This window comes from Melospiza georgiana, chromosome 26, assembly GCF_028018845.1.
Source record: "Melospiza georgiana isolate bMelGeo1 chromosome 26, bMelGeo1.pri, whole genome shotgun sequence".
NCBI classification, from domain to species: Eukaryota; Metazoa; Chordata; class Aves; order Passeriformes; family Passerellidae; genus Melospiza; species Melospiza georgiana.
The window spans coordinates 7,355,981-7,379,064 of NC_080455.1; the positions used below are offsets into that span (position 1 = coordinate 7,355,981).

The 23,084-nt window shown below is 60.1% G+C and overlaps 3 protein-coding genes across 5 annotated transcripts; all 3 read right to left on the minus strand.

Moving 5' to 3' along the window:
* Window positions 1-454: 454 nt before the first annotated feature.
* On the minus strand, window positions 455-5,091 carry HAPLN4 (hyaluronan and proteoglycan link protein 4). Its single transcript, XM_058040903.1, has 5 exons — window positions 4,947-5,091; window positions 3,688-3,805; window positions 2,661-3,023; window positions 1,647-1,949; window positions 455-872 (listed from the first exon to the last, which is right to left on the minus strand). Exons 2-5 carry the CDS (start codon window positions 3,803-3,805, stop codon window positions 541-543), a joined length of 1,116 nt encoding a protein of 371 aa, XP_057896886.1. The 5' UTR covers window positions 4,947-5,091; the 3' UTR covers window positions 455-540.
* Window positions 5,092-5,992: 901 nt separating this feature from the next.
* On the minus strand, window positions 5,993-10,600 carry TM6SF2 (transmembrane 6 superfamily member 2). Its single transcript, XM_058040934.1, has 10 exons — window positions 10,512-10,600; window positions 9,074-9,180; window positions 8,513-8,610; window positions 8,281-8,384; window positions 8,042-8,124; window positions 7,817-7,941; window positions 7,629-7,730; window positions 7,108-7,200; window positions 6,906-7,025; window positions 5,993-6,199 (listed from the first exon to the last, which is right to left on the minus strand). Exons 1-10 carry the CDS (start codon window positions 10,598-10,600, stop codon window positions 5,993-5,995), a joined length of 1,128 nt encoding a protein of 375 aa, XP_057896917.1.
* A 206-nt stretch (window positions 10,601-10,806) lies between these two features.
* Window positions 10,807-22,878, minus strand: SUGP1 (SURP and G-patch domain containing 1). 3 transcript variants are annotated; one of them, XM_058041007.1, is made up of 14 exons: window positions 22,823-22,878; window positions 21,257-21,428; window positions 20,918-21,021; window positions 20,015-20,242; window positions 19,012-19,123; window positions 18,221-18,324; window positions 17,003-17,126; window positions 15,297-15,874; window positions 14,929-15,035; window positions 14,530-14,707; window positions 13,938-14,044; window positions 13,122-13,267; window positions 12,293-12,422; window positions 10,807-11,374 (listed from the first exon to the last, which is right to left on the minus strand). In XM_058041007.1, exons 1-14 carry the CDS (start codon window positions 22,845-22,847, stop codon window positions 11,348-11,350), a joined length of 2,142 nt encoding a protein of 713 aa, XP_057896990.1. In that variant the 5' UTR covers window positions 22,848-22,878; the 3' UTR covers window positions 10,807-11,347. The 3 variants fall into 3 exon arrangements, with proteins under 3 accessions (XP_057896990.1, XP_057896988.1, XP_057896987.1); XM_058041005.1 differs by having other exon boundaries at window positions 17,003-17,114; window positions 19,012-19,135; XM_058041004.1 differs by having other exon boundaries at window positions 19,012-19,135.
* Window positions 22,879-23,084: the final 206 nt, after the last annotated feature.

Consider the following 23,084-nt stretch of genomic DNA (forward strand, 5'->3'; position numbering starts at 1 on the left):
GGCTGCCAAAGCCTGCGGCGGTGCCCGGCCGGGTGGGCACAGCGCCCGCTGCCCCCCGGCCCTCCCCGCTCCGGCCAAGCCAAGTGGGAGCTGCCCCGGGGGCTGCGGGACCCCGAACGGAGCCAAACCCGGCGCCCCCAATCCTCGCCCAGCGCCACGGGGGGATTTCGGGCTCGGTCAGCGCGGGGACGGGATGAGGATGAGGATGAGGATGAGGATGAGGATGAGGATGAGGATGAGGATGAGGAGGGCGGGGGCTCTGCGGCGCTTTAGCGCATGCAACAGGCGCGCCGAGAAGCGAGAGCAGCGGGCGCGGGAGCCGCTCCGGGCCGGGGCGCGGGCTCCCGGCGGGGCTCACCGAGCCCGGGCCCTCCCGCCGCCCCGGGGCCCCCAAGCGCCCCCGGGGCCGCCAGCCCGCGCCACCGCCGCCTCTCGGTCCCGGCGGGGGCTGCCCGCAGCTCCCCGCGCCGCGCGGGGCCCGGCCCAAGCCCCGAACCCCAAATCGCAAACCCGGGCGCGCTGCCCGAGCGCCCCGAACCCTCACACGCGCTTGGGGAAGCCCGCGGCCACCACGGGCGGCGCGTCCCCGGCCTTTTTGAAGCAGTACACGCCGAAGAGCTTGTACTTCTTGTCGGGGAAGCCGAGGTTGCGCACGCCGGGCTCGCGGCCGCCGCAGCGGGCGCGGGGGTTCACGATGGGGTAGCGGATGCTGCCGTCCTCCAGCCAGCCCGCCTCGCAGCGGTCCAGCAGCTGCAGCTTCCAGGCCGCGTACAGCTGGCCCACCTTGGCCACGGCCGCGCCGTTGCTCTTGCACGCCTGCACGGCCTCCGGGTAGCTCAGCTTGCGGAAGGTCTTCAGGAAATAAACTTTGCCTGGAAAAAGGGGGGGATGAAGGGGATGGAGCGTCCTCGGTGCCGCGGGGTGGGGGAGCCCCCGCTCTGGAGACGCCCCCGAGGCGTTTTTTGGGAATGGATGGAAGCCCTGTGGAGCCCCCAAAAAGTTTTGGGGAGGTTGGGGAAGGTGAGGGATATCAGCACTGTGGGGCCTCCAACACGGTTTTGGGGGCTGGAGGTGATGGAAGCTCTGTGGAGCATCCAAAACATTGCCTTAAACAAAAGAGGTTTTAGTTAAAAAACAAAAAAACCCCAAAAAACAAACAAACAAAAAAAACCACACCACACAACATGTTTTTGCAAAAAAAACCGCCACCACCAACAACAAAAAACTATGAAAAAGAAGGGATTATGGATTTCTTTTCTTTTGGATGAAAAAGAAGAGATTATGGCTAAAACCAAGAGGTCTTGGGTTAAAAAAAAAAAAAAAAAAAGCGGGTTTGGCTAAGAAAGATTTTGTGTTAAAAAGAAGAGGGTTTGGATTAAAAAGAAATAGGTTTTGGCTAAAAACAAGAGGATTTGGAGTTAAAAAAAGAGGTTTTGGCTAAGAAAGAAGAGACTTTGGATTTAAAAAAGAAGGCTTGGATTTCAGAAAAAAAAAAGAGGTCTTGGATAAGAAAGAGGAGATCTTGGCTTTAAAAAAAAGATATTTTGGCTTAATTTTTTTTTTTTTCTTAAACTCAGTGTTCCAACCCCACCACTCCATCCTCCCCGTCCCAGCACGGGCAGCCTCCGTGCCTCAGTTTCCCTCACCGTTGAGGTTGGAGGTGAAGCAGAAGGCGTCGTAGTGCTCGCTCTCCTTGTGGCGGTAGCCGTAGTTGCGGACGCCCACGGGCGTGTCCTTGCGGCCGCACTGCTCGCGGGGCCGGGAGATCGGGTACTGCACGGAGCCGTCCTGCAGCCAGCCCGCGTTGCACCAGTCCATGCCCTCCAGCCACGCCTGGTGCAGCTGGTCGTGCGAGGCCAGGATCCCGTCCTGCTCCAGGCACGCCTGCTGCGCCTCGTGGAAGTTGAGCGTGTAGCGCCCCAGGCGAGGGTGGTACGGGAAAATCACCCCTGAGAACGAGGGGCGGCGTTGGGGTTGGTTTGGGGTGGGTTTGGGTCGGGGTGAGGCTTTGGAGCGGGGCAGAATCGCCTGGAAAATCCCGCTCGTTGTCCCTGTGCATTGCGTTTTGGGCGTTCTGGGTTTTGGGGCTGCAGGGAGCCCCAAACTCCAGGAGATTCTGCTCTGGGGCTTGGGGAAATGGGAATTCTGGTTGGGAGAATCGCCTGGAAAATCTCTCTCCTTGTCCCTCTGCAAGGAGTTCTGGCAGTTCCAGGAACCCCACATTCCAGGAGATTCTGCTCTGGGGATTGGGAAAATGGGAATTCTGGTTGGGAGAATCGCCTGGAAAATCTCGCTCATCGTCCCTCTGCAAGGAGTTCTGGGAATCCGGGTTTTGGGAGCTCCGGGAAGCCCAGATTCCAGGAGATTCTGCTCTGCCCTTTGGGAGCATCGGTGGTGCCTGCACAGGGTCCAGCCAAGCCCTGGCACCCCCAATCTGCGCCCTCTGAACCACTAAAAAATCGTTTACCCCCTCTGCCACCTCCTGAACCCCTAAAGCAGCATTTTCCCTGTGCCACCCCCTGTCCCCCGGTGCTTTCTGAGCCGTCACCCCGCGACCTCCATGAGCCACCGCTCCAAATTCTCCCCACCACCAAAACCCCACAGCAACCCCACGGCCCCTGAAAATCCCGGGAATGCCCCCCGAGAACCCCCCAAGCCACCTTCCAGGTCCAGTTTGACCACGCCGGTGTCGTCCTCGAGCTCGTTGGTCACCTCGCACTCGTAGCGCCCGTAGTCCTGCAGGGTCACGTTGCGGATGATGAGCGACGCGTCGCCCACGCCGTCCTCCTGCAGGGCCGTGCGGCCGCGGTAGGGCCCGAACGCCCGGCGGGCCTTGCCCAGCGCCACGAACACGTCCACGAACGCCATGGGCTCCGTCACTTTGGTCCACTTGAGGCGGATCTCGGCCGGGTCGTGCGCGCTCACGTCGTAGTGGTAGCGGCAGGGCAGGATGATGGTGCCGCCGCGGTGCGTCACCACCTTGCCCGGGGCTGTCTGCACCACCACGGCGCCGCTGTCACCCTCTGCGGGACGGGCACGGCTCAGGGCACCGCCACCGTGCCGAGACGGCGCAGCAGGGACGGCACGGCGAAGAGGGATAAGAGTGTGTTTTGGGTGAATTCTCCTCTTTCAGGGGCAGGAAAGATGAGGATGTGGGGTCACATGTTAGGGGCAATTCCCCTCTTTTGGTGGCAAAGTAGGATCGAGATATGGGAGCATCTTTTAGGTTGAGTTCCCCTTTTTATGGGGTAAAGGAGGATGGGGGGATGAACTTTGGGGAAAATTCTCTGCTTTTAGGGGCAAGGAAGGATGGAGATGTGGGAGCATCTCTTGGGTTGAGTTCCCCTTTTTATGGGGCAAAGCAGGATGGGGCTGTGAGGTCACATTTGGGGTAATTCCTCTCTTTTGGGGGCAAAGTAGGATAGAGATGTGGGAGCATCTCTTGGGTTGAGTTCCTCTTTTTAGGGGCAAAGCGGGATGGGGCTATGGGGACACACTTTGGGGGCAATTCCCCTTTTTCGCCAGCCCTAAGGAGAGATCGGGATAACCCCAGTGCGGCTCCCGCAGGACTGAGGGGCCACATCAGAGCCCTGCCCCGCTTTGATGCCATTAAACCCAGCACCCCAAAGGCTGCGGGCGCTTCCCCGACCCCAGACCCGCCCCAGCCCCAGCGCAGACCCCACTCACCCATGACATGAACCACCTTCTTCCTGCCGCGGGCGTTGGGCAGCGCCTCGGGGGCCGCCAGGGCGGCGAGGAGCAGCAGCGCCGCGGGCCCGGCGGCCCAGGGGCTTTGGGGACGCATCTGGGGGGGACAGCAGCGCCCTGAGCGCCCCCAGACCCCCCGAGCCTGAGGGGCCCCCCGGGAATGCCCACCCGAGGGGTGCCCGCACCCGCTGCCACCGCCCCGTGCCCAGGCGGGGCCGGGCGGGGCTGGGGCGGTCGCTGCGCCCCCCGGAGCCCCCCAGCCCCGCAGGGACCCCCCGGTCCCGGCTCTGAGCTCGGGGCGCCCCGGGGCTCCCAGGCGGGGTGAGGATCCCGCAGCGGGCCGGATCTCCCGGGTTATTTATGGCACCTCTAAACGGGAACCAATGGGCACGGAGCGGGCAGCGGCGCCCCCCGAGACCCCCGGCAGCGCCCCCTCCCCAAGGACAGCGCGGAGGGGCCGGGGGGAGCCTCCCCCTGCTCGGGGGGCTGCGGTGCGGAGCCCCGCGCTCTGGGGGCGCCCCAAATGCCCGCCTGGCTCTGGGGGTGCCCCCCGGGGGTCCCATCGGGGGCAGGGGCACGGACAGACCCCCGGCGGTCCCCGCTCCGTGTCCGGGGGCAGAGGGAGCGCAAAGGGAGCGGGGCAGCCGCTGCCGGGGCTCGGGGTCCGCTCGGGGGGCCCGAAAAGCGGGGCAGCCCCCGGGGGTCCCGGTGCCCGATCGGGGGCAGGGGGAGAGGGGCAGCCCCTCCGGCGGTCCCGGTGCCCAGCCCGGGCTGGGGACGAGCAGGGCAGCCCCGGTGCCCGGGCAGACGGAGCGGGCACCCCCCACCCACCCCCGGGGGTCCCGGTGCCCGGTCCGGGGGCTGGGGGAGCGCGAACCCCCCCGGGCTCTCCGGTGGCCGCCGCGGGGGCAGCAGGAGCGGGGCAGCCCCCGGGTCCCGGCGCCGCTCGGGGCAGCGGCTGCGGCGGCGGCGGCGCTCGGGGCAGCGGCTGCGGCGGCGGCGGCGCTCGGGCCCGGTGCGGTGTTGCAGTGCGGGACACTGCGGCGGCGGCCCCGGGGCTGCGGGACTCCGGTGCCCGGGCGGGGACAGCGCAGCGCGGGGGGAGCCCCGTTCCCGCCGCCGCCGCCCCGCAGAGAGCGACCCCCGCCCGCCGCGCCCCTCCCGGAGCCGGGGGTCCCGTCCCGGTGCCCCGCGCCCGCCCCGCAGCGAGGGAGCGGCGGCCGCAGCCCCGCACTCACCGTGTGCCCGGTGCCGGCCCGCGGGAGGGGCCGCCGGTGCTGCCGGTAACTCCTCCGCTGCCTCCCCCGGTGCCTCCCCCGGTGCCTCCTCCGGTGCCTCCTCCGGTAGCTCCGCCGGTGCCGCCGCTGCGACACCGGGAGCTCGGCCCGGCCCTGCCCCGGTGCCGGCGCTGCGCAGGACCGGCCGCTCGCCAAGGTCACCGGCCCGCCCGGTGCGCCCCGGAGCCGCGGGCACCGCCGGGACCCCCGGCCGGGCTGCGGGCACGGGAACCGGAGCCGGTAAATCCCCGCCGCGGGCGCCGCAAGGGCGGCTGTGCCCACCCCGCCCCAGCCCGGGCACCCACGCGGCGGTGCCACCCCCAAAAACCCGGTACCACCCCCGCCCGCCCTGTGCCCACCCCCCAAAACCCCCGGTACCACCCCCAAAATCCCACCCTGAGCCCACCCTGGCGCCGCAGGGACCCGGCCCAGCCCCGGCGCTCCCTGGGCACAGCGGGCACACGGGCTCGGAGCGAACTTTGGCTCCTTTATTTTGCCACCAACGTCGCCCCGGCGCTGTCGCCACCCCCGAACCCTCCCAGCCCGAGCCGGGGCACCGGGACGGGACCGGGACAGGACCGGGACCCACCGGGACAGGACCGGGACGGGATTGGGACCCACCGGGAGGGAGCGCGGCCCCGCCAGCCCCACACGGGCGGGGCTGTGACTGCAGCCATGTCCCCGCCGAGCGTCCCGAGGTCCCCCCACAGCTTTTGGGGGACCGGAGCATCCCTGGGGACGCTCCCGGGGACACCTTTGGGGACATCTCTGGGGACACCTTTGGGGACACCCTGGGGACACCCTGGGGACACCCCTAGGGACAACCTTGGGGACATCTCTGGGGACATCTCCGCTGCCAGCTCAGAGCGGGGCGAGAGGCGCCGGGCGGGATCCCCGGGGTGGGGACACAGCGTGTGACCGCAGCCTCAGGGAGGTGCCGGCAGACCCAGAGAGGTGGCAGCAGTCCCAGGGTGGTGCCAGCAGCCCCGGGGCACCAGCCGGCCCCGTCACTGGCACTTTTTGGCGCGGGCCAGGCCCGGGCCGGCCGGGGGCGCGAAGAAGGCCGGGGCGCGCAGGCAGCGCAGCGCCAGGAGCTGCGGGCCCAGCGCGTACAGGGCGTTGGAGAGCAGGAAACTCCAGAGCACCTCCTCGGGGGTCTGGTACGGGAACGGCGTGCGGGAGTGCAGCGAGGAGCCCAGGTGGGCGAACTGAGCCTGCGGACACCGCGGTGGGGCGGGACAGTGACGGGGCAGCGGCCCCAAAAGGTGCGAGCCCCCCGCCCCAAAGGGTGCAAAGCCCCGGCCCCAAAAGGTGCGACCCCCAGGCTCAAAGAGTGCAACCCCGTCCCTAAAACGGGCAGAATCCCGGCCCCAAAATGTGCAAAATTCCCGGCCCCAAAGGGCGCAGACCCTTGGACCTAAAAGGCGTAAATCCCCGATCACAAAGAGTGCAAAGTTCCGCCCCTAAAAGGTGCAAAGCCCCAAACTCGGAGGGGTTTTTGGCTCCAGCCCGTCCTATCTATAGCCCTGCGTCTCTCTCCATCCTATTTCTGTCCCACTAATCCCGGGTTCTGTCCAAATCCACCGAGGCCGAGGCAATTATCAGCCAGTCAAGCAAGCTGCTCCACTTGCAGCTGCAGCTGTGCTCTGCCCCCCAAACCCGGGATCTGCCCCCCCAAACCCGGAATCTGCCCCACAAAATCGGGATCTGCCCCCCAAAACCAGGATCTGCCCCCCAAACCTGGGATGTGCCCCCCAAATCCCGGATTTACCACCCAAACCTGGGATTTACCACCCCAAAACCGAGCCCCAACCCTTTACCCTTTTCCTGGCTGGGATGTTTTCCCCCAAATCCCGAGATTTTGGGGCCACCCTTTTGGGGATTTTTTCCCCCAGATGCCGGGGTTTTGGGGCCGCCCACCTGCGCCACGGCTCCCGCGAACACCAGGCTCCAGTCGGGCAGCCAGGAGCAGCCGGGCACGGCCAGCCCGTAGATGGCGAGGATGAGGAAGGGCAGCAGGTAGAACAGGTAGATCAGCATCTGGGGGACACCCAGTTGTCACCCCGGGTGGCTCCGGGGGCACCTGGAGGGGGTCCCGTGCTGTCCCCCCCCCCCCCCTCACCTGCACTTTGGGGTAACCCACGGGGTCGCGCAGGTAGGGCTCGTGCAGGTACGTGTAGTCAAAGCAGGAATCGGCCGGGCAGTCCAGCACCACCTGGGGGGCACAGGGGGGCGAGGGCAGGGGACCCTCCCTGGGACCCCAAAACCCTCCCCGGGATCCCCAAAATCCTCCCCGGAACCCCCAAGATCCTCCTCGGGACCTCCGAGATCCTCCCTAGGACCCCAAAACCCTCCCCGGGATCCCCAAAATCCTCCCCGGGACCCCCAAACCCTCCCCGGGACCCCCAAACCCTCCCCGGGATCCCCAAAACCCTCCCCGGAACCCCCAAGATCCTCCTCGGGACCTCCGAGACCCTCCCTAGGACCCCCAAACCCTCCCCAGGGATCCCCGAGATCCTCCCAGGGACCCCCAAAACCGTCCCTGGGACCCCGGATATCCTCCCGAGGACACTTGAGAGCCCCCAGGACCCCCTGACCCCCTCAGGACCCCCCGGGCCCCTCCAGGACCCCCCCAGCCCTCACCATCCCCCTGAAGAAGGTGAAGGCTGCGGTGAGGATGAGGATGAGGATGAGGAGCAGGTCCTGGGGTCGCTGGTAGAGGGGTTTGCGCTGCTCCTCTGCGATCTGCCAGAGGAATTTCGGGGTTTTTGGGGTCCGCAGCCCCCGGCCCAGCCCTGGGAGCCCCCAGACCGCCCCGGCTCCAGCCTCACCTGCTCGGGGCTGAGGCTCGGCCGCGCCCGGGGCTGCCGGAACAGCCGGAGGCCGGCCCAGGTGAGGAGGAGGAGGTAGGGCAGGTTGAGGAGGAAGGACGGGCTCAGCTCGGGGCTGTATTTCCCTGCGGGAGAGAGCGCGGGGTGGGCTCGGAGCCTTCCTCCCCCTCCTCCTCCCCCTCCCGGGGGTCGGGCCCGGCCCGAGCCCCCTCCCCACGGCCGTACCGATCAGGTTGCCCAGCAGGAAAACCACGGCGCTCATCAGCAGCGAGCCCAGCCAGAAGAGACCCAGCCCCCGGTAGTTCTTCCTGCGGGGACAGCGGGAGCCCCCTCCTCAAAGTTCGGCATTTTCCACCCTCCCCTTCCCCCTGGATCACCCCCGAGCCCCCTCCTCAAAATTCGGGATTCTCCCGCCCCCCTGAGCCCCCTCCCCAGGAAATTCGGGGTTCTCGCCCCCCGCCCACCTGCGCCCCGCGGCCGCGGCCATGGCCAGGCACAGCCCGTAGTGCACGGTGCCGTCCCAGTAGCAGGTGAGGAGCCCGTGAGCCGTGCGCAGGTGGGGATCGCCCTGCGGGGACACCGGAGGGGACGCCGGGGGGTCACACCGGGGCTGGGCACACCGGGAGGGTCGCGCGGGGGTCCGGGGGTGCCGGAGCCCCGAGCGGGGTGCGCGGGGAGTGCGGGGCAGGGCGGCACCTCCCGCACGTAGAGCTCCATGAAGCCCGAGATGAGCCCGTCCTCCTCCAGCGCGATCAGCAGATCCACGGCCGATATGAAGGAGAACACCACGAGCACTGCGGGGAGCGGGGGGCTCCGTGCGGGGTCCCCAAAACCCCGAATCCCACATTCCTGCTCCCCGTGGATCCCCTAAAACCCCGAATCCCACATTCCTGCGCCGAGCAGGGTCCCCAAAATCCCACATCCCACATTCCTGCTCCTGCAGGGTCCCCAAAACCCCGAATTCCACATTCCTGCTCCCTGCAGGGCCCCCCAAAATCCCACATCCCACTTTTCTGCGCCGAGCAGGGTCCCCCAAAATCCCGAATCCCACATTCCTGCTCCTGCAGGGTCCCCCAAAACACCGAATCCCACATTCCTGCTCCCTGGTGGGTCCCACAGCTCCCCCCAAATCCCAAATCCCAGATCCCAAACCTCTGCTCTGTGTGAGTCCCACTGATTCCCCTCAGATGCCAAATCCCTGCTCCATGGGGTCCCACAACCCCAGCCCCCAGCCCCAATCCCACCCCGGGGTCTCACCGCAGAACAGGGGGTCGTGGACGAGGCCGACGCCGCCGGTGAGGATGAGGAGGGCGCCGAGGCCGAGGAGCAGCAGGGCCGCGGCCAGGGCCAGCGCCGGGGGGCTGCTGTGGGATCGGGGCCGCTGAGCTCAGCACGGCCCCACATCCCCCAGACAGCCCCGATCCCGCTGAGCTTTGGCATCGGGATCAGACCCCACAGCCCAGAACAGGGCAGGGCAGTGCCCGTCCTCTGAGGGGGGAGATCTGGATCTGGGAATGACCCCAGAGGGAAAGCCCAAAGGGGGAAAATTCCCAAAGGGGGCGAATCCCAGGGGGTGAATCCCAAAAGGAAGGGATCTCAGCAGGGATTGGGAATGGATAAAATCCCCAAAGAAGGGTGAGTGTGATCCCAGCAGGGATTAGGAACAGGAATGGGGCCGGAGCAGCCCCGGTGTGTCCCCCTGTCCCTCTGCAGGCTGTGCGTTCGGAGAAGCCCCGAGCCCCGCTGTGTGAGCCCGGAGCCGCTCCCGCAGGCCCGCATCGGGAACTGCGGGCGGGCAAAGCGAAAGCGGCGCCCGGTGACAGCGGTGACAGCGGCGGGGACACGTCAGCGACGGCGGGGACAGCGGGGACACTCCGGGAGGGGCCGGGATCACCCGAGTTCCCGGGATTTGGGCCCCAGGCCGGGATCACCCCAATTCCCGCGTTTGGGCCCTCCGGGAGAGGCGCTGCGGGGTCTGAACTTTCCGAGGGGATTGAAAACCAGCAGGGAAACCCCACCTGCAGCCGCCTTCCCATGGAACACCTGGATCGAGGTGCCTGACCCGGGCTGGATCCTCTGACCCGGGACAGACCCAGCCCCTGTCCCGGGCTGGATTCCCAGATCCAGGAGAGACCCAATCCCCCCTTCCCCGGGCAGGACCCCATTCCCCATTCCCCTTTTTCATTCCCCGTTCCCTTTTCCATTTACCCTTCCCTATTCCCGTTCCCTGTTCCCCACTCCCGGGCTCTCTCCCATTCCCGGCAGTCCCTCCTGGTCCCCATTCCCTGTTCCCCATTCCCGGGGTCTCCCCCATTCCCAGGGTCTCTCCCGGTCCCCGTTCCCCATTCCCGGGGGTCTCTCCCATTCCCGTTCCCCATTCCCAGGGTCACTCCCGCTCCCGGGGGTCCCCTCCGGTCCCCGTTCCCCATTCCCGGGGGTCTCTCCCATTCCCGTTCTCCATTCCCGGGGGTCTTTCCCCATTCCCAGGGTCCCCCCCGGTCCCCGTTCCCCATTCCCAGGGTCTTTCCCCATTCCCGGGGTCCCCCCCGGTCCCCGTTCCCCATTCCCGGGGGTCTCTCCCGCTCCCGGGGTCCCTCCCGGTCCCCGTTCCCCAATCCCGGGGGTCTCTCCCATTCCCGTTCCCCATTCCCGGGGGTCTCTCCCGCTCCCGGGGTCCCCCCCGGTCCCCACTCACTCCAGGGCGCTGACGGCGCTGAGCCCAAGGGCCACCGGGAGGGCGAGCAGGGGGGCGGCCAGGGCGGCCGGGCCCGCCGGGAGCTGCATCCCGGCCCCGCCGCAGCACCGGGCCCGCGGACTTCGGCCCCGGCCCCGGCCCGGGCAGCGCCCTTAAAGCCACAGAGCCGCCCGGAGGCGCCGCGACACGGCGGGACAGACAGACGGACAGACAGAAAAAACCCCTCTCTTCCCAAAAAACTGAGGGGATTAAACGTAAGGAACAAACAAGTTTGATTTTATTTACAGACCCCATGAACAAAATTTGTATTTCCAGAGGGTTTTTTTTTTCCCGTTTTTAGGACAACAAAATCCAACTGGATTTTTCCAAAGTGTGGTGCTGGAATTTTGGGTCTTTGTCATCCCAAAGCACAGGAGGTGTTGGCAAAATCCCTGGGAAGGGAATAAATCCCCCCTGGATCCATCAAATCCTGGAATTCCCAACGGATCCAGGCCAGATCCGCCCATCCAGAGGCAAAACTGGAGGCACCGGTTCCCCAAATTCCCCAAAATCTCTCGGATTTGGGATTCCAAGATAAAATCAGGGAATAAAATCCCCACCCCCTCCTGGAGCAGCCATTCCCAAAAATCCCAAACTCCTCGGAATTGGAGTCCCCTGGGGGATTTTTGGGGCTGCTCCAAACCCTCCCCGTGTCCCCAGAAAAAGCCGGGAAAGCTTTTCCATGGGGGAAGGAGGAGACGTGATTCCAAAAAAAGCCAGATAACATCAGGAGAAAAGAGATGGATAATGAAGTTTGGGATAAGAATTCCCAGGAAATCTGTTGGGAAAAGCCCTCCTCAGTAGTAAGGTCGCCGTGGGTTGTTCTGTAGTGAATAAAAAACAAACAATGGAAAAATCATCAGGATCAGGGATTTTATCCCAAAAATCATCACCAGGATTCTCTGGGAAAGCCACTAGAATTGACATTTTCCATTTTTTTTTTCCCCAAAATTAAAGGCAGCTTTTGGCTGGAAAGGGAAAAGGGAAACTCCAAGCTTGGTTTTGCCCCCTGGAAAATGGTAATTCCAAAGGAATAATGGGATTCGTGGAGAAGCTTCCCTTGGCAGGGGTTTAACTGGGATAAAGCTGGAAATAAAACTGGGATTTGAATGGAAAAAGATTTGAATGGAAAAAGAATGGGAAGAAGAATTCTGCAGCCAGGGAATACGGGGAGGACGATTTGGTGCAGGATGAGGAGAGGAATTCCATCCCAGAGGAATTTCCCAGCTGCCAACACTCCCAGAGGGATTTGTCCCTGTGCCTGCCCGGGTTTGGGACTCTCCTAACGGATTCCAATGGATCTGTCCCTGCCCCGTTCCTGGGACTCTCCCTCATCACTGGCTCCATCCCATTCCCACTCCCAGCCCCACTTCATCCCATCCCACCCTATCTCAATTCCCGTGATCCCAATTAAATCCCGTACCAATGGGTTGGGCCAGAAGTGGTATGCCAGCATTGATCCTATCCCATTCCCATTCCCGTTATCCCATTCCCGTTATCCCATTCCCGTTATCCCGTACCAACGGGTTGGGCCGGAAGCGGTAGGCCAGCATTGATCCTATCCCATTCCCATTCCCGTTATCCCATTCCCGTTATCCCATTCCCGTTATCCCGCTGTTATCCCGTACCAGCGGGTTGGGCCGGAAGCGGTAGGCCAGCATTGATCCTATCCCAATCCCATTCCCGTTATCCCAATCCCATTCCCGTTATCCCATTCCCGTTATCCCACTGTTGTCCCGTACCAACGGGTTGGGCCGGAAGCGGTAGGCCAGCATCATGCGCTTGCGGAAGGCCTCGTACTCGTCGTCCTCCTTGGTCAGCTCTGCCGGGCGCTCGATGCCGAATCCGGCCCCGTCCATGGTCGTGGTGCCCCTGCGGAGCACCGGGAATGGCGCGGCTCAGACACCCCTCCGTCCCCGGGAATTCCCACGGGAACTGTGCCCCGGGACCCTCCTGGATCTGCTCCCAGATCCCCAGGGTCTGGCGCTGGATGGGAGCAGGGACTGGTTTCCCATCCCAAATTCCCAGGGTTTGTATGGAAGCAGGTATTGGTTTCCTATCCCAAATCCCTGGGAATTTGGACAGAAGCTGATCCACCCGAAGAAAACCTTTGGAATACCCAGAGTGGGATCAAATCCCAACATTTCTGGGCATGGAATGAAACCAAGACTCGTGGGATCACACCAAGTTCTGATCCCGGCTGGAATATCCTCTGCTGGATGTGCTTCCCACTGTTTTTTTTTAAAATATTTCCGTGATTTATGACTCCAAGGAGAGCAAATATTCCCAGGAATTTCTGATTTTAAGGATTTAATCCTGGGAGAGGGGAGGTGCATACAGGAATTCTTAGAGCTGCACTTCCCGATGGAAATTTGGGTCGGAAATTCAGGATTCGGGGGCCCAGCCAATTCCAGCTACAGCAAGAAAACCAGGAGAAAATCCTCCCAAAAAAAATCAGGAATTTTTTCCCGGGCTGAGTTTTCCAAGCTCAGGTGAGAAATCCTGGCTGGGCTGCGATTCCAGCAGGAATTCCCAGAAAAAAAGGAAGGAATAATCCATAGGGACACTCACTTGCTGACAGGGTTCTTAATTCCCTGCCCATCAGATCCCAATCCTTCTCCTTCCTTCCATCCCATTTTCATCAGCATTTGGTATCCGATGTTTTCCACCGTCAGCTTGAATTCCTTGTACTCGGAATAATCCGGCTCCCGGCCCTCCTGCAGCGGGAAAAAGCAGGGAAAAGGGGATTTCTTAATCCATGGATCATGGGAAAAGCAGCTCTACCCCCCTCCAAACTGGGATTTTGGGAAAGAACTGCCAGGATCTCCCGGGATTCCAACAACAGCTCCAGAATTCCAGGCTGTTCCCTGGATCCAGCCTCAGATCCAGTTCTTTCCCAAGCCTGAATCCCAGGGAATGTCAGGCCCCGTGCTGGAATACAGGGATGAGGCAGCTTCCAGGAATTCCAGGGCTTGGGAAGGACTGGAAGGTGCTGGAGTTGCACCATTCCCAAAATTCCCATTTTCTTCCCAGCTTGGTACCCAGTGATCCAAAGAGGAACCAAGTGGGAAGTGTCTGGAATTCCAGAAAAAAATCCCAAATTGTGGAATTCCAGAGTGGAAAGGGACCTTAAAGCCCATCCAGTTCTGTGGGCAGGGACACTTCCCATGATCCCAGGATGCTCCCAACGTTCCTTGGACACTTCCAGGGATGGAGCAGCCACGGATCCTTTGGGAATTCCACCCCAAATACTGCCCCTTTTCTGTGCTAACAGTGGGAATCTGATCCCTGATTTTCCCTGCAGGAATGGCTGGAGCAAGGAGAGCTGGAGGAACTCCCAGCTGTGGGATGGGTCTGGAGCATTCCCAGAATCCCAGGAACCCTCACCTTGAGTGCTTTGAAGGTCTCCATGAACTTTTCCAGCTCATCGGGCGGGAGGAAATCCCCGATGAAATGTTTCCCTCGGCCCATCTGGGTCAGCTGCTCCGCCCACTCTGCAAAGGCAGGACAACACCGAGCTCATGGAAAATCCCCTGGGACTCCTGGAGCATCCCAGGGATGCGGGACACCCCCAGGCTGAGAATCCGTGGAGAATCCCTTGGGATTTGTGCAGCATCCCAGGGATTTCAGGGGAATTCTGGCACACAAAACCTCCCAGGAATGCACAGTGAGAACCCCACTCTGGAAAACCATGGAGAGGACAACCCTCATGGAGAATCCCTTGGGATTTCAGGGACATTTGGATTCCGGGAGGATTCTGGAGCACAAAACCTCCCAGGAATGCACAGCGAGATCTCTGGAAAACCACGGAGCATCCCTTGGGATTTGTGGAGAAGCTCCCAATCCATGAGGATGGGAGGGAAATCCCAATCCCACCCACTCCAGCGCTCCCCAGGGATGGAATTCTCCTCTGGCATTCCCAGTCCCACCCACTCTAATACCCCTCAAGGATGGAATTCCCTCTGGAATTCCCACCCACCCCTGGTCTTGTCCATCTCCATGCGGCGCAGGCGGTGCTCCCACGTGCCCAGCTCGCTGTCCACCTCCTCGTCGCTGTCGTAGCCGTGCTGGTGCTGCTGCAGCGCCCGCTCCCACAGCAGCTGCATCTCCTGCATCGCCTGCTTGTGCTTCATGATCATGTCGTACATCTGCTGCATCTGGGAACAGGGAAAAATGGGATTTAGCCACAGGAAAAATGGGATTCAGCCCCAGAAAAGCTCCGCTGGGATCTGGGATTTTAGGGCTGGAAAAGCCCTCAATCCCAAACCCTCTGGTATTCCTGCTGATTCCAGCCCCACGCTGCTCCCAGGGATTCCATAATTGGAAAACCTTTGTTATTCCCACGGGAGGGGACTCAGGGAGGATTTTTGGGATTCACCTCCTGCTGCTCCTTCAGCTGCTTCTTCTGGGCCTCTGAGAGCTCCGTGACTCCCACCAGTCCCACGGGTTTGCCCTTCTCGTACCCCAGACCCTTCAGGTCCTGAACTGCAGGGAAAAAACAGGGAAAAACCTCTGGAAAAACCTGGGAGATTGGAAAAATCTCAGAGGGGGAATGAAAGGGAATAAAAGGGAGGGAAAAGAAAAGAAAAAAGGAATTCTGTTTGTAATTCCCACAGAGCGAAAGGGAAAATAAAACCACAGGGAAAAAATGGGATTGACAGCAGAAAACTTGATCCATGTCCACCTCAGGAAATAAAAAATGACTCTGGAGCCAGGAAATTCCCAGGAAAACCCAACCTCGCTCACCTGAGAGGGGAGAGGGAGAATCCAGCTGCTGCACCAGCTGGGGCAGGGGCAATTCCACCTTTTCCTCCTCCGGCCCCCACCGGCTCTTCCTCTTCTTTTTGGTGCTGCCCGGAGCAGGATTTGGGGCCACGGATGGATTTGGGGTCGTGGCAAGATTTGGGATTGCAGCTGGGTTTGGGGTCACGGCTGGGTTTGGGGCCATGGCTGGATTCGGGACTGGGGCAGAATTTGGGATCGGAGCTGGATTTGGGGCCAGCTGATCCGGAGGGGAGGTGGAGGATGAGGAGGGGGCAGGAGAGGCCGAAGGAATGGGCAGAGCAGCGGGAACAAGGGGAGAGGGAATGGGGAGAGGCAGAGGCGGCGGGATGGGAACGGGGAGAGGGAGAGGGGAGGGAACGGGGAGAGGGGCGAAGCACACGGGGGAGGGAGAGGCCTCGGGACTGCTTTTCCGTTTGAGGCCGGATTCCTGGGAGTTCCCGGGAAAAGGGGAGCCCCCGGGGGCAGCCCGGGCCCTGCGGAACTCCTCCAGCTTCTGGCGGTAGTAGCGGTGCCCTTTGCTGTGGGGCTCGTACAGGAACCTGCAAACAACAGCGGCACCAGCTGGGAATTCCTGCTGGAACCATCACAGCACCCCTGAGGCGTTCCCAGAGCGTTCCCACAACAGCATTCCCGGCTCTGCAGCTCCGCTCAGAGCACGGATCCAGCCGTAAAATTCCCGCCTGGAATGATCACAGCATTCCCTGGGCATTCCCGGCTCTCCTTAGAGCAGGGATCCAGCCATGGAATTCCTGCCTGGGATGCCCAAAGCACACCCAGAACATTCCCAGAACAGCATTCCCAGCTCTACAGCCACATTCAGAGCTGCAATCCAGCCGTTGATTTCCTGCCTGGAATGCCCAGAACTTTCCTAGATCATTCCCAGCTCTCCAGGGCTGGGATCCAGCAGTGGAATTTTCCTGCCTGGAGTGCCCAGAACATTCCCACCTCTCCTAGGCTGGGATCCAGCAGAGTTTCCTCAGGAATTTTCCTTCCTGCAATGCCCAGAGCATTCCCAGCTCTCCAGGGCTGGGATCCAGCACTGAATATTTCCCTCCTGCAATTCCCAGAGCTCTCCAGCACCATCCCGTGCATTCCTGCAGCCAGTGCAGCCTCCACTTGGCATCAGGGAACACAATCCCGTAAAGGAGAAACAGCCCCAAAAATCAGGAATGTGCTGATTCCCCTGCACCCCAGACCTGAGCACCTCAATTCTCACTGCTCCAAGACCCCAACCTAAAAATTCCCAGCATTTTCCCTTGGAATTCCCTGGAAAACAGCCCCCACAAATCATGAATTTTCATATCTGAAGGCAAGGATGTCCCTGTTGTTCTGCAGGGCAAAGTTCCCACCTCAGCCGCCCAAACTTGAGCACCTCAAGTCCCACTTCTCTAAAACCCCAATGTCCTCCAAAACTCAGGATTCCCGGGACTTTCCCTTGGAATTCCGTGGGAAAAAGCCCCCAAAATCAGGGATTTCCATATCTCCACATCTGAAGGCAGGGTTCTCCCTGTTGTTCTGCAGGGCAAAGTTCCCTCAGCCCCCCCAAACTTGAGCGCCTCAAGTCTCGCTGCTCCAAAACTTCAACCTAAGAATTCCCAGGAGTTTCCCCATGGAATTTCCTAAGAATTCCCTGGAAAAAAGCCCCAAAAATCAGGAACTCCCTGTACCTGAAGGCAGGGTTCTCCCTGTTGTTCTGCAGGGCAATGGCCTCCACCTCGGGCCCCCCTGCAGCCACGAACTGCGCCAGCTTCTCGGCCGAGTTGCGCGTCTCCTGGTCGGCTGGGGGGGAAACTTTAGGCAGGGATTAGTCCTGGGCCCAGCTCACCCCAGCCCAGCCTAACCCGGCCTAAGCACCCCAGAGAGGCCTAGAGTCGGGTTTAAAGGGGGAGAATCGGTACAAAGGAACAGTTAAAAAGTGTAAAACATCAGTTTAAATCCGAGTTTGGGTGCAGGGGTGGGGAATAGGGATCCCAGTGAGGCCTAAAGCCGGGTTTAAAGGGGGAGAATTGGGACAAAGTGGCACAAAAACTTCAGTTTAAACCCAAGTTTGGGAGCAGGGACAGAACCTTGGGATCCCAAGAGCACAGTTATGCCAAAAGCCAGGTTTGAAGTGGGAAAATTGGTACAATGAAAGCACAAAAGCTCCAGCTTAGGCCTGGCTTTGGGGAGCAGGGATGGGAGAGATGAGAGGTAAGGCAGCTTAGGGCGCCCAAATCCCAAATTTTCCCTGTGCCAGGCACTTTTCTGTAGGATTAAAACGCTTAGGATTAAACCTAATTAAAGGCTTTGTAATTTTTCCCTCTATCAGGCACTTTTCCATAGGATTACAGCACCTGGAATTATCCCTAATTAAAAATTTCGGATTTTTCCCTTGTGCCAGGCATTTCTCCACAGGATTACACCACCCAGGATTATCCATATTTCAAGGTTTTGTCCCTGAATTACCCAGGAACAAAAGGAAATCCTTTGGAAAATTCCAAATTCCCTATAAATCCACTTAACCCCCCTCTCACTGCACCCCCTGGAGGCTGTTTCAGGAGAAACTCCCTATGGAAAATCCCAAATCTCACCTGGAAAAGGGTGGATACTCCAATAAAATCCAACAAAAAAAAAAAAAAAAAAAAAAAAAAAAAAAAAAAAATCCCCTTTTCCTAAATTTTCAGTGTTGGAGAATTACTTTGGAATATTTTTGACAACAGCAAAGAAAAGAAAATCCCATTCAAAATCCCAGGAATCTTTTGGGAATCCACATTTTTGGCACAAGGATTTGATTCTCCTTCCAGCTGGGAATTTTCTTCGCAGGCAGCCAAATTTCCACCCAGTCCCAAATCAATCCCAAATTTCCCTCCTGCTGTTGCCATTCCCCAGATTTTAGTGGGAATTACCTTTTTGGGAAGAGGCTGCCTGGGAATTTTGATTTTCTTTCCTAATTTCTGCCACTTTCTTCCTGTAGTAAAGGAATTCTCTGCTGTTCTTATCATGCAAAAACCTGGGAAAAACGGAAAAAAAAAAAAAGAGTAATTATTACCCAAATATTGACATTCTGGGATAGAAACAACTCTGAATCCCACCTGGAAAAACGGAGAAATTACTCAGAATGAACGTAAAACATGGAATTAGATTCTGGAGTTTTAATCCAAGGATTTGCATCCCAATTTTTGTTGATTGAAAGGAAATTAAGGAGGAATCTTCTGCCCACCAGTGCTGGGACTAGAAAACTCTTCCACCCATCAAATCCAAACATTCCCACCCTTCAAATCCAAACATTTTCTCCTCTCAAATTCCAAACACTTTCTCCCCTCAGGGAAGAACAACGAATCCAAAATTTTTCCCCCTCAAATCCAAACATTTTCTCCCCTCAAATCCCAAATTCTCCCCCTCAAGGAAGATCACCAAACCCAAACTTCTACAGGGAACAACCCCCAGCCCCCTTGCTGCCCTTTTCCCCCCAGATTGAGCATTCCCAGGGGACAAACCCCTTCCCAGACTCACGAGAAAGCAGGGTTGTCCTTGTAGCCCCCTTTCCTGTCCTTTTCCCCCCAGATTCAGCATTCCCTGGGGGATAAACCCTCCCCAGACTCACGAGAAAGCAGGGTTGTCCTTGTAGTCCCCTTTCCTGTCCTTTCCCCACCCCAGATTCAGCATTTCCTGAGGACAGAACCCTCCCCAGACTCACGAGAAAGCAGGGTTGTCCTTGTAGTCCTCCATGGCGACCTTCTCGAGCTCGGGGCCGCCCTCAGCCACGAACCTGGCCAGCTTTTCCACCACCTGCCGCGTCTCCGCGTCCTCTGGGGGCAAAACTTTAAGGAGGCTGTCAGTACTTGGGGTTCAACTGCCCCCACAACGGGAAACAGGGAATTACTGCCGGGAGCCACGGCGCAGACACACGGCAAGATGGGGAGAGAAAGGATGAAACGGGGCACGCAGTTGTAGAGAGGCGTTCACAGCAAAATTCCTCATTTCCTGAGCTGCCCCGGGGGATCCTACGGGGAGAATCTAAACTTTGGGGCGAGGGGGGTTAAAGCTCATCCCATTCCCGCTTATTCTGCTATCCTAAGAGTGCCTTGGACACTTTCACAGCTTTTCTGGGAATTCCAGCCCATTCCAGCCAGGAATTCCTTCCCAAAATCCCACCTAAACCCAGTTTGAAGTCATTCCCTGGGTCCTGGAATTCCAGCCCTTATCCCAAATTCTCTGCAGCTCTCCTGGAACCTTTTAGGCTCTGAGGTCTCCATAGAATTTCCCTTCTCCAAGCTTTCCCAGGGGCAGCCACAGCTTCTCTGGGAATTCCAGCTCATTCCGGCCAGGAATTCCTTCCCAAAATCCCACCCAAATTCCCCTTTCTCAGTTTAAATCCATTCCCTGTGTCCTGGAATTCCCATCCCAAATCCCAAGTCCATTCCCTACGCCCTGTCCCACCAGTCCATCCCAGTTTGGAGGTTTCAGTTGCACCCAGCTCATCCCAGCTTTAACTGTGGCAGAGCTGGCTCCCACTGAATCCCACCCCATTCCCCACTAGAATCTGGCTTTAATCCCTGAGGGAACCCCAAACCGATCCCCGTCTCAGGATCTGAACCCCACGCCACTCCCCGCTGGGCCTGAGGGAATCCTGTCCCCACTGCACCCCATCCCGGGACGGGCACTCCCATCTCCAGCCCCGAGCAGGAGCTGCCGCTGACCTTTGATCTCCAGCCACTGCTCGTAATCCTCCTCGTCGTCCTCGTCGGGGCCCTGGAAGACGCTGAGGCGGCTGAGCACGGGGCTGGCCCTGGGCTGGGCGAGGCTGCGGGCCTGCAGCATGCGGCTCAGCGCCTGCCCCGGCCGCTTCCCCAGCAGCCCTGGCGGCTTCTTCCCGGGCTGCGGGGCCGGGGCGCTCCCGGCATTGCTCGGGGTGTTGGGGGCACTCTCTGTGGGGAAAACAAAGGGAAATTGTCAGTGGGTTTGGGGTGGGAAAGGCTCCGGGCCTGCCCCGGCCGCTTCCCCAGCAGCCCTGGGGGCCTCTTCCCGGGCTGTGGGGCCGGGGCATTCCCGGGCTTGTTGGGGCACTGTCTGTGGGGAAAACAAAGGGAGTTATTATTGGGTTTGGGGCTGGGGCATTCCCGGCGCTGTTCGGGGCATTGGGGGCACTTTCTGTGGAGGAAACAAAAGGAAATTACTCTTGGGAATTCTGGGTTTGGAGTGGGGAAGGCTCCAAGCCTGGATCATTTGGCTCAAGGCCTGCTTCGGCAGTCTCTTTCTGGGGTTTGGGGCTGGGGCACTCCTGGAGTTGCTGGGGGATTTTTCTGTGGAGAAAATGAAAGGAAATTATTCCTGGGAATCCTAGGGTTTGGGCTGGGGTATTCCTGGAATTGTTAGGGGGATTTCAGGTGTTTTCTGAGGAGAGAAGGAAGGGAAATTCCTCCTGGGAATCCTGGGTTTGGGTTGGGAGAAGCTCCAGGTCTGCCCTGGCTGCTTCTCCCCCACGTTGGGAGCTGGGGCATTCCCAGAATTATTGGGGGGATTTGGGGCAGTTTCTGAGGGGAGAATGAAGGCGACAGAGCTCCTGGGAATCCCAGGTTTGGACTAGGAAAGGAAGGACCTACCAGCATTGGATTTTTCCCTCTGGAGCTTCAGGAATTGCTGCAGGAAGCTCCCATCGTTCACAAACTTGTTGGACACAGAGGCCTCGCTCTCGGAGCCATCATCGCTGAACAGGGACAGGAAAACAGGAGCTGGAATCTGGGAGCTTCCCTGCCCTTCCCATGTGGGACTGGGGACAGGAAAAACTCCCGGAACTGCTCATTTTCCTCATCTACCACTGAATTCCCAAAAGAACCCCAAATCGCCTTCCTCCTCCATTAAAATTAGGATTTTCCTCCCTCAGCTCCCCTCCCGCCCCTCCATGTCTGGCGGGCAGATTGCCGGGACGGATGCGCACGTACTCTCCGAGCAGCGGGAGCTGCGGGATGCTGAGGGAGTTCTGCCGCGCCTGCTGCTCCAGCCGCGCCTCGATCTCCCGTTTCTTCTGGGCAATCAGCTCCTCCTGCTGCAGGATGTTCACGCTCGTCTTGGCCGACTTGGACTGCGACACGCCGAACCACCGGCTGGCCTTCCCTGAGGGAAAAGGGCGGGAATTAGCATGGGAATTGTTCGCCTTCCCTGAGGGAAAAGGGCGCGAATTAGCAGGGGAATTGTGTGGAATCAGGGGCCTTTCCCTCTGAGGGAAAAGGGTGGGAATTAACTCGGGAATTACCTGCAATGAGGGGCACATTTACTGAGGGAAAAGGGCGGGAATTAGCCTGGGAATTGTGTGGAATCAGGGGCGCATTCCCTGAGGGAAAAGGCGGGAACTGTCCGGAATCAGGGGCCCTTCCCTCTGAGGGAAAAGGCGGGGAATTAACTCGGGAATTGTCCAGGAATTAGGAGCGCATTCCCTGAGGAAAAAGGTTGGAATAAGTCTGGGAATTGTCCAGAATGAGGGGCGCATTCTCTGATGGAAAAGGTGGGAATTAGCACGGGGAACTGTCCGGAATCAGGGGCCCTTTCCTCTGAGGGAAAAGGCGGGAATTAACTCGGGAATTGTCCAGAATCAGGGACGCGTTCCCTGAGGAAAAAAGAGGGAATTCATAGGGAGACCATCCCAAACCAAGGCTGGTCTTCCCTATGGAAAAAAGGGGGAATGATCAGGGACCATCCCGAATCAAGGGGCGCCTCTCCTGAAGGAAAAAGGTGGGATTTAACAGGAGTCATCCTGAACCGAGGGCCGCATTCTCTGTGGGAAGAAGAGGGGGAATTAACGGGGAAACCATCCCGAATCAAGGCTCGTATTTCCTACGGGAAAAGAGGGGAGATTAACACGGGCATCATCCCGAAACAAAGCTTGCCCTCCCTGTGGGAAAAAGGAAGGATTAAACTGTGCGATCATCCCAAATTCAGCTTCCCAATAGAAAAAAAAGAAGAAAAAATCAACAGTGGGGTCTCCACGAACCACCAGCTCAGCTTTCCGGCGGGAAAAGAGAGGGAATAAATGATTGGATTTCCAGTGGGAAAAGGAGAGGAAAAATCATCAGTGAAGCCTCCCCGAACTACCGGCTCTGTTTCCCTGTTGGAAAAGAGGAGGAAAAATAACAGGGAGACCATCCCGGATCCCAGGCTCGGTTTTCCTGTGGGACAACGGGGGGAAATTAACAGAGGAGCCATCCCAAACCAGCAGCCCGGCTTCCCTAGGGGAAAACGAGCCGGAAACGAACGCGGGGAACCATCCCGAACTCCCGGCTTGGGTCCGCTGCGGGAAAAAAAGGAGCGAATTTAACGGGGGGGCTTCCCCCAGCCCCCGACTGTGCCGGCACACCCCCGCCCCGGGCGCACACCCCCACCCTCGGCTCCCGGAGCCCCGGGGGCGGTGGGGCCGAGCCGGGGGATGGCACCGAGGCGGGAGAGCCGGAGCAGAGCCCCGGGAGGGCCGGGCAGAGCCGGGAGCGGCGGGAGTCGCCCGGGCCGGGCCGTACCTGGCGCATCCCTGTGGTTGTCCATTTTGGAGCCCCCGTCCCAACATGCCCCGCGCCGGGCGCGCCGCGCCGGGGGCCGCGCCGCTGCAAGCACCCCTGGGAGATGTAGTCCCTCAAGGGGCCCTCCCGCCGCTCTCCCCGCTCCTCCCGCCGCACCGAGCCCCGCTCACGGGGCGGCCGAACCTCCCCGCTTTGGCGGCTCCGCCGCTACGGTCATTCCCCGGTTCGCCCCGCTTCCGATCGGAGCGAAAGGGCAGACTAC

Bases quoted from the DNA above. Each gene is read 5' to 3' on its own strand.
- HAPLN4 (XM_058040903.1), bottom strand. From the start codon at position 3,805: ATGCGTCCCCAAAGCCCCTGGGCCGCCGGGCCCGCGGCGCTGCTGCTC. The intron at 3,024-3,687 runs GTGAGTGGGGTC...CCCGTCCCGCAG, and splicing joins GAAGGTGGTTCATGTCATGG to AGGGTGACAGCGGCGCCGTG. The intron at 873-1,646 runs GTGAGGGAAACT...CCCTTTTTCCAG, and splicing joins CTTCACCTCCAACCTCAACG to GCAAAGTTTATTTCCTGAAG.
- TM6SF2 (XM_058040934.1), bottom strand. From the start codon at position 10,600: ATGCAGCTCCCGGCGGGCCCGGCCGCCCTGGCCGCCCCCCTGCTCGCC. The intron at 8,125-8,280 runs GTGGGCGGGGGG...CTGTCCCCGCAG, and splicing joins GCCGCGGCCGCGGGGCGCAG to GAAGAACTACCGGGGGCTGG. The intron at 7,026-7,107 runs GTGAGGGGGGGG...GGTGTCCCCCAG, and splicing joins TGGGTTACCCCAAAGTGCAG to ATGCTGATCTACCTGTTCTA.
- SUGP1 (XM_058041004.1), bottom strand. From the start codon at position 22,847: ATGGACAACCACAGGGATGCGCCAG. The intron at 18,325-19,011 runs GTGAGTCTGGGG...CGTTTTTCCCAG, and splicing joins AAGGACAACCCTGCTTTCTC to GTTTTTGCATGATAAGAACA. The intron at 15,875-17,002 runs GTACAGGGAGTT...TGTTGTTTGCAG, and splicing joins AGGGAGAACCCTGCCTTCAG to GTTCCTGTACGAGCCCCACA.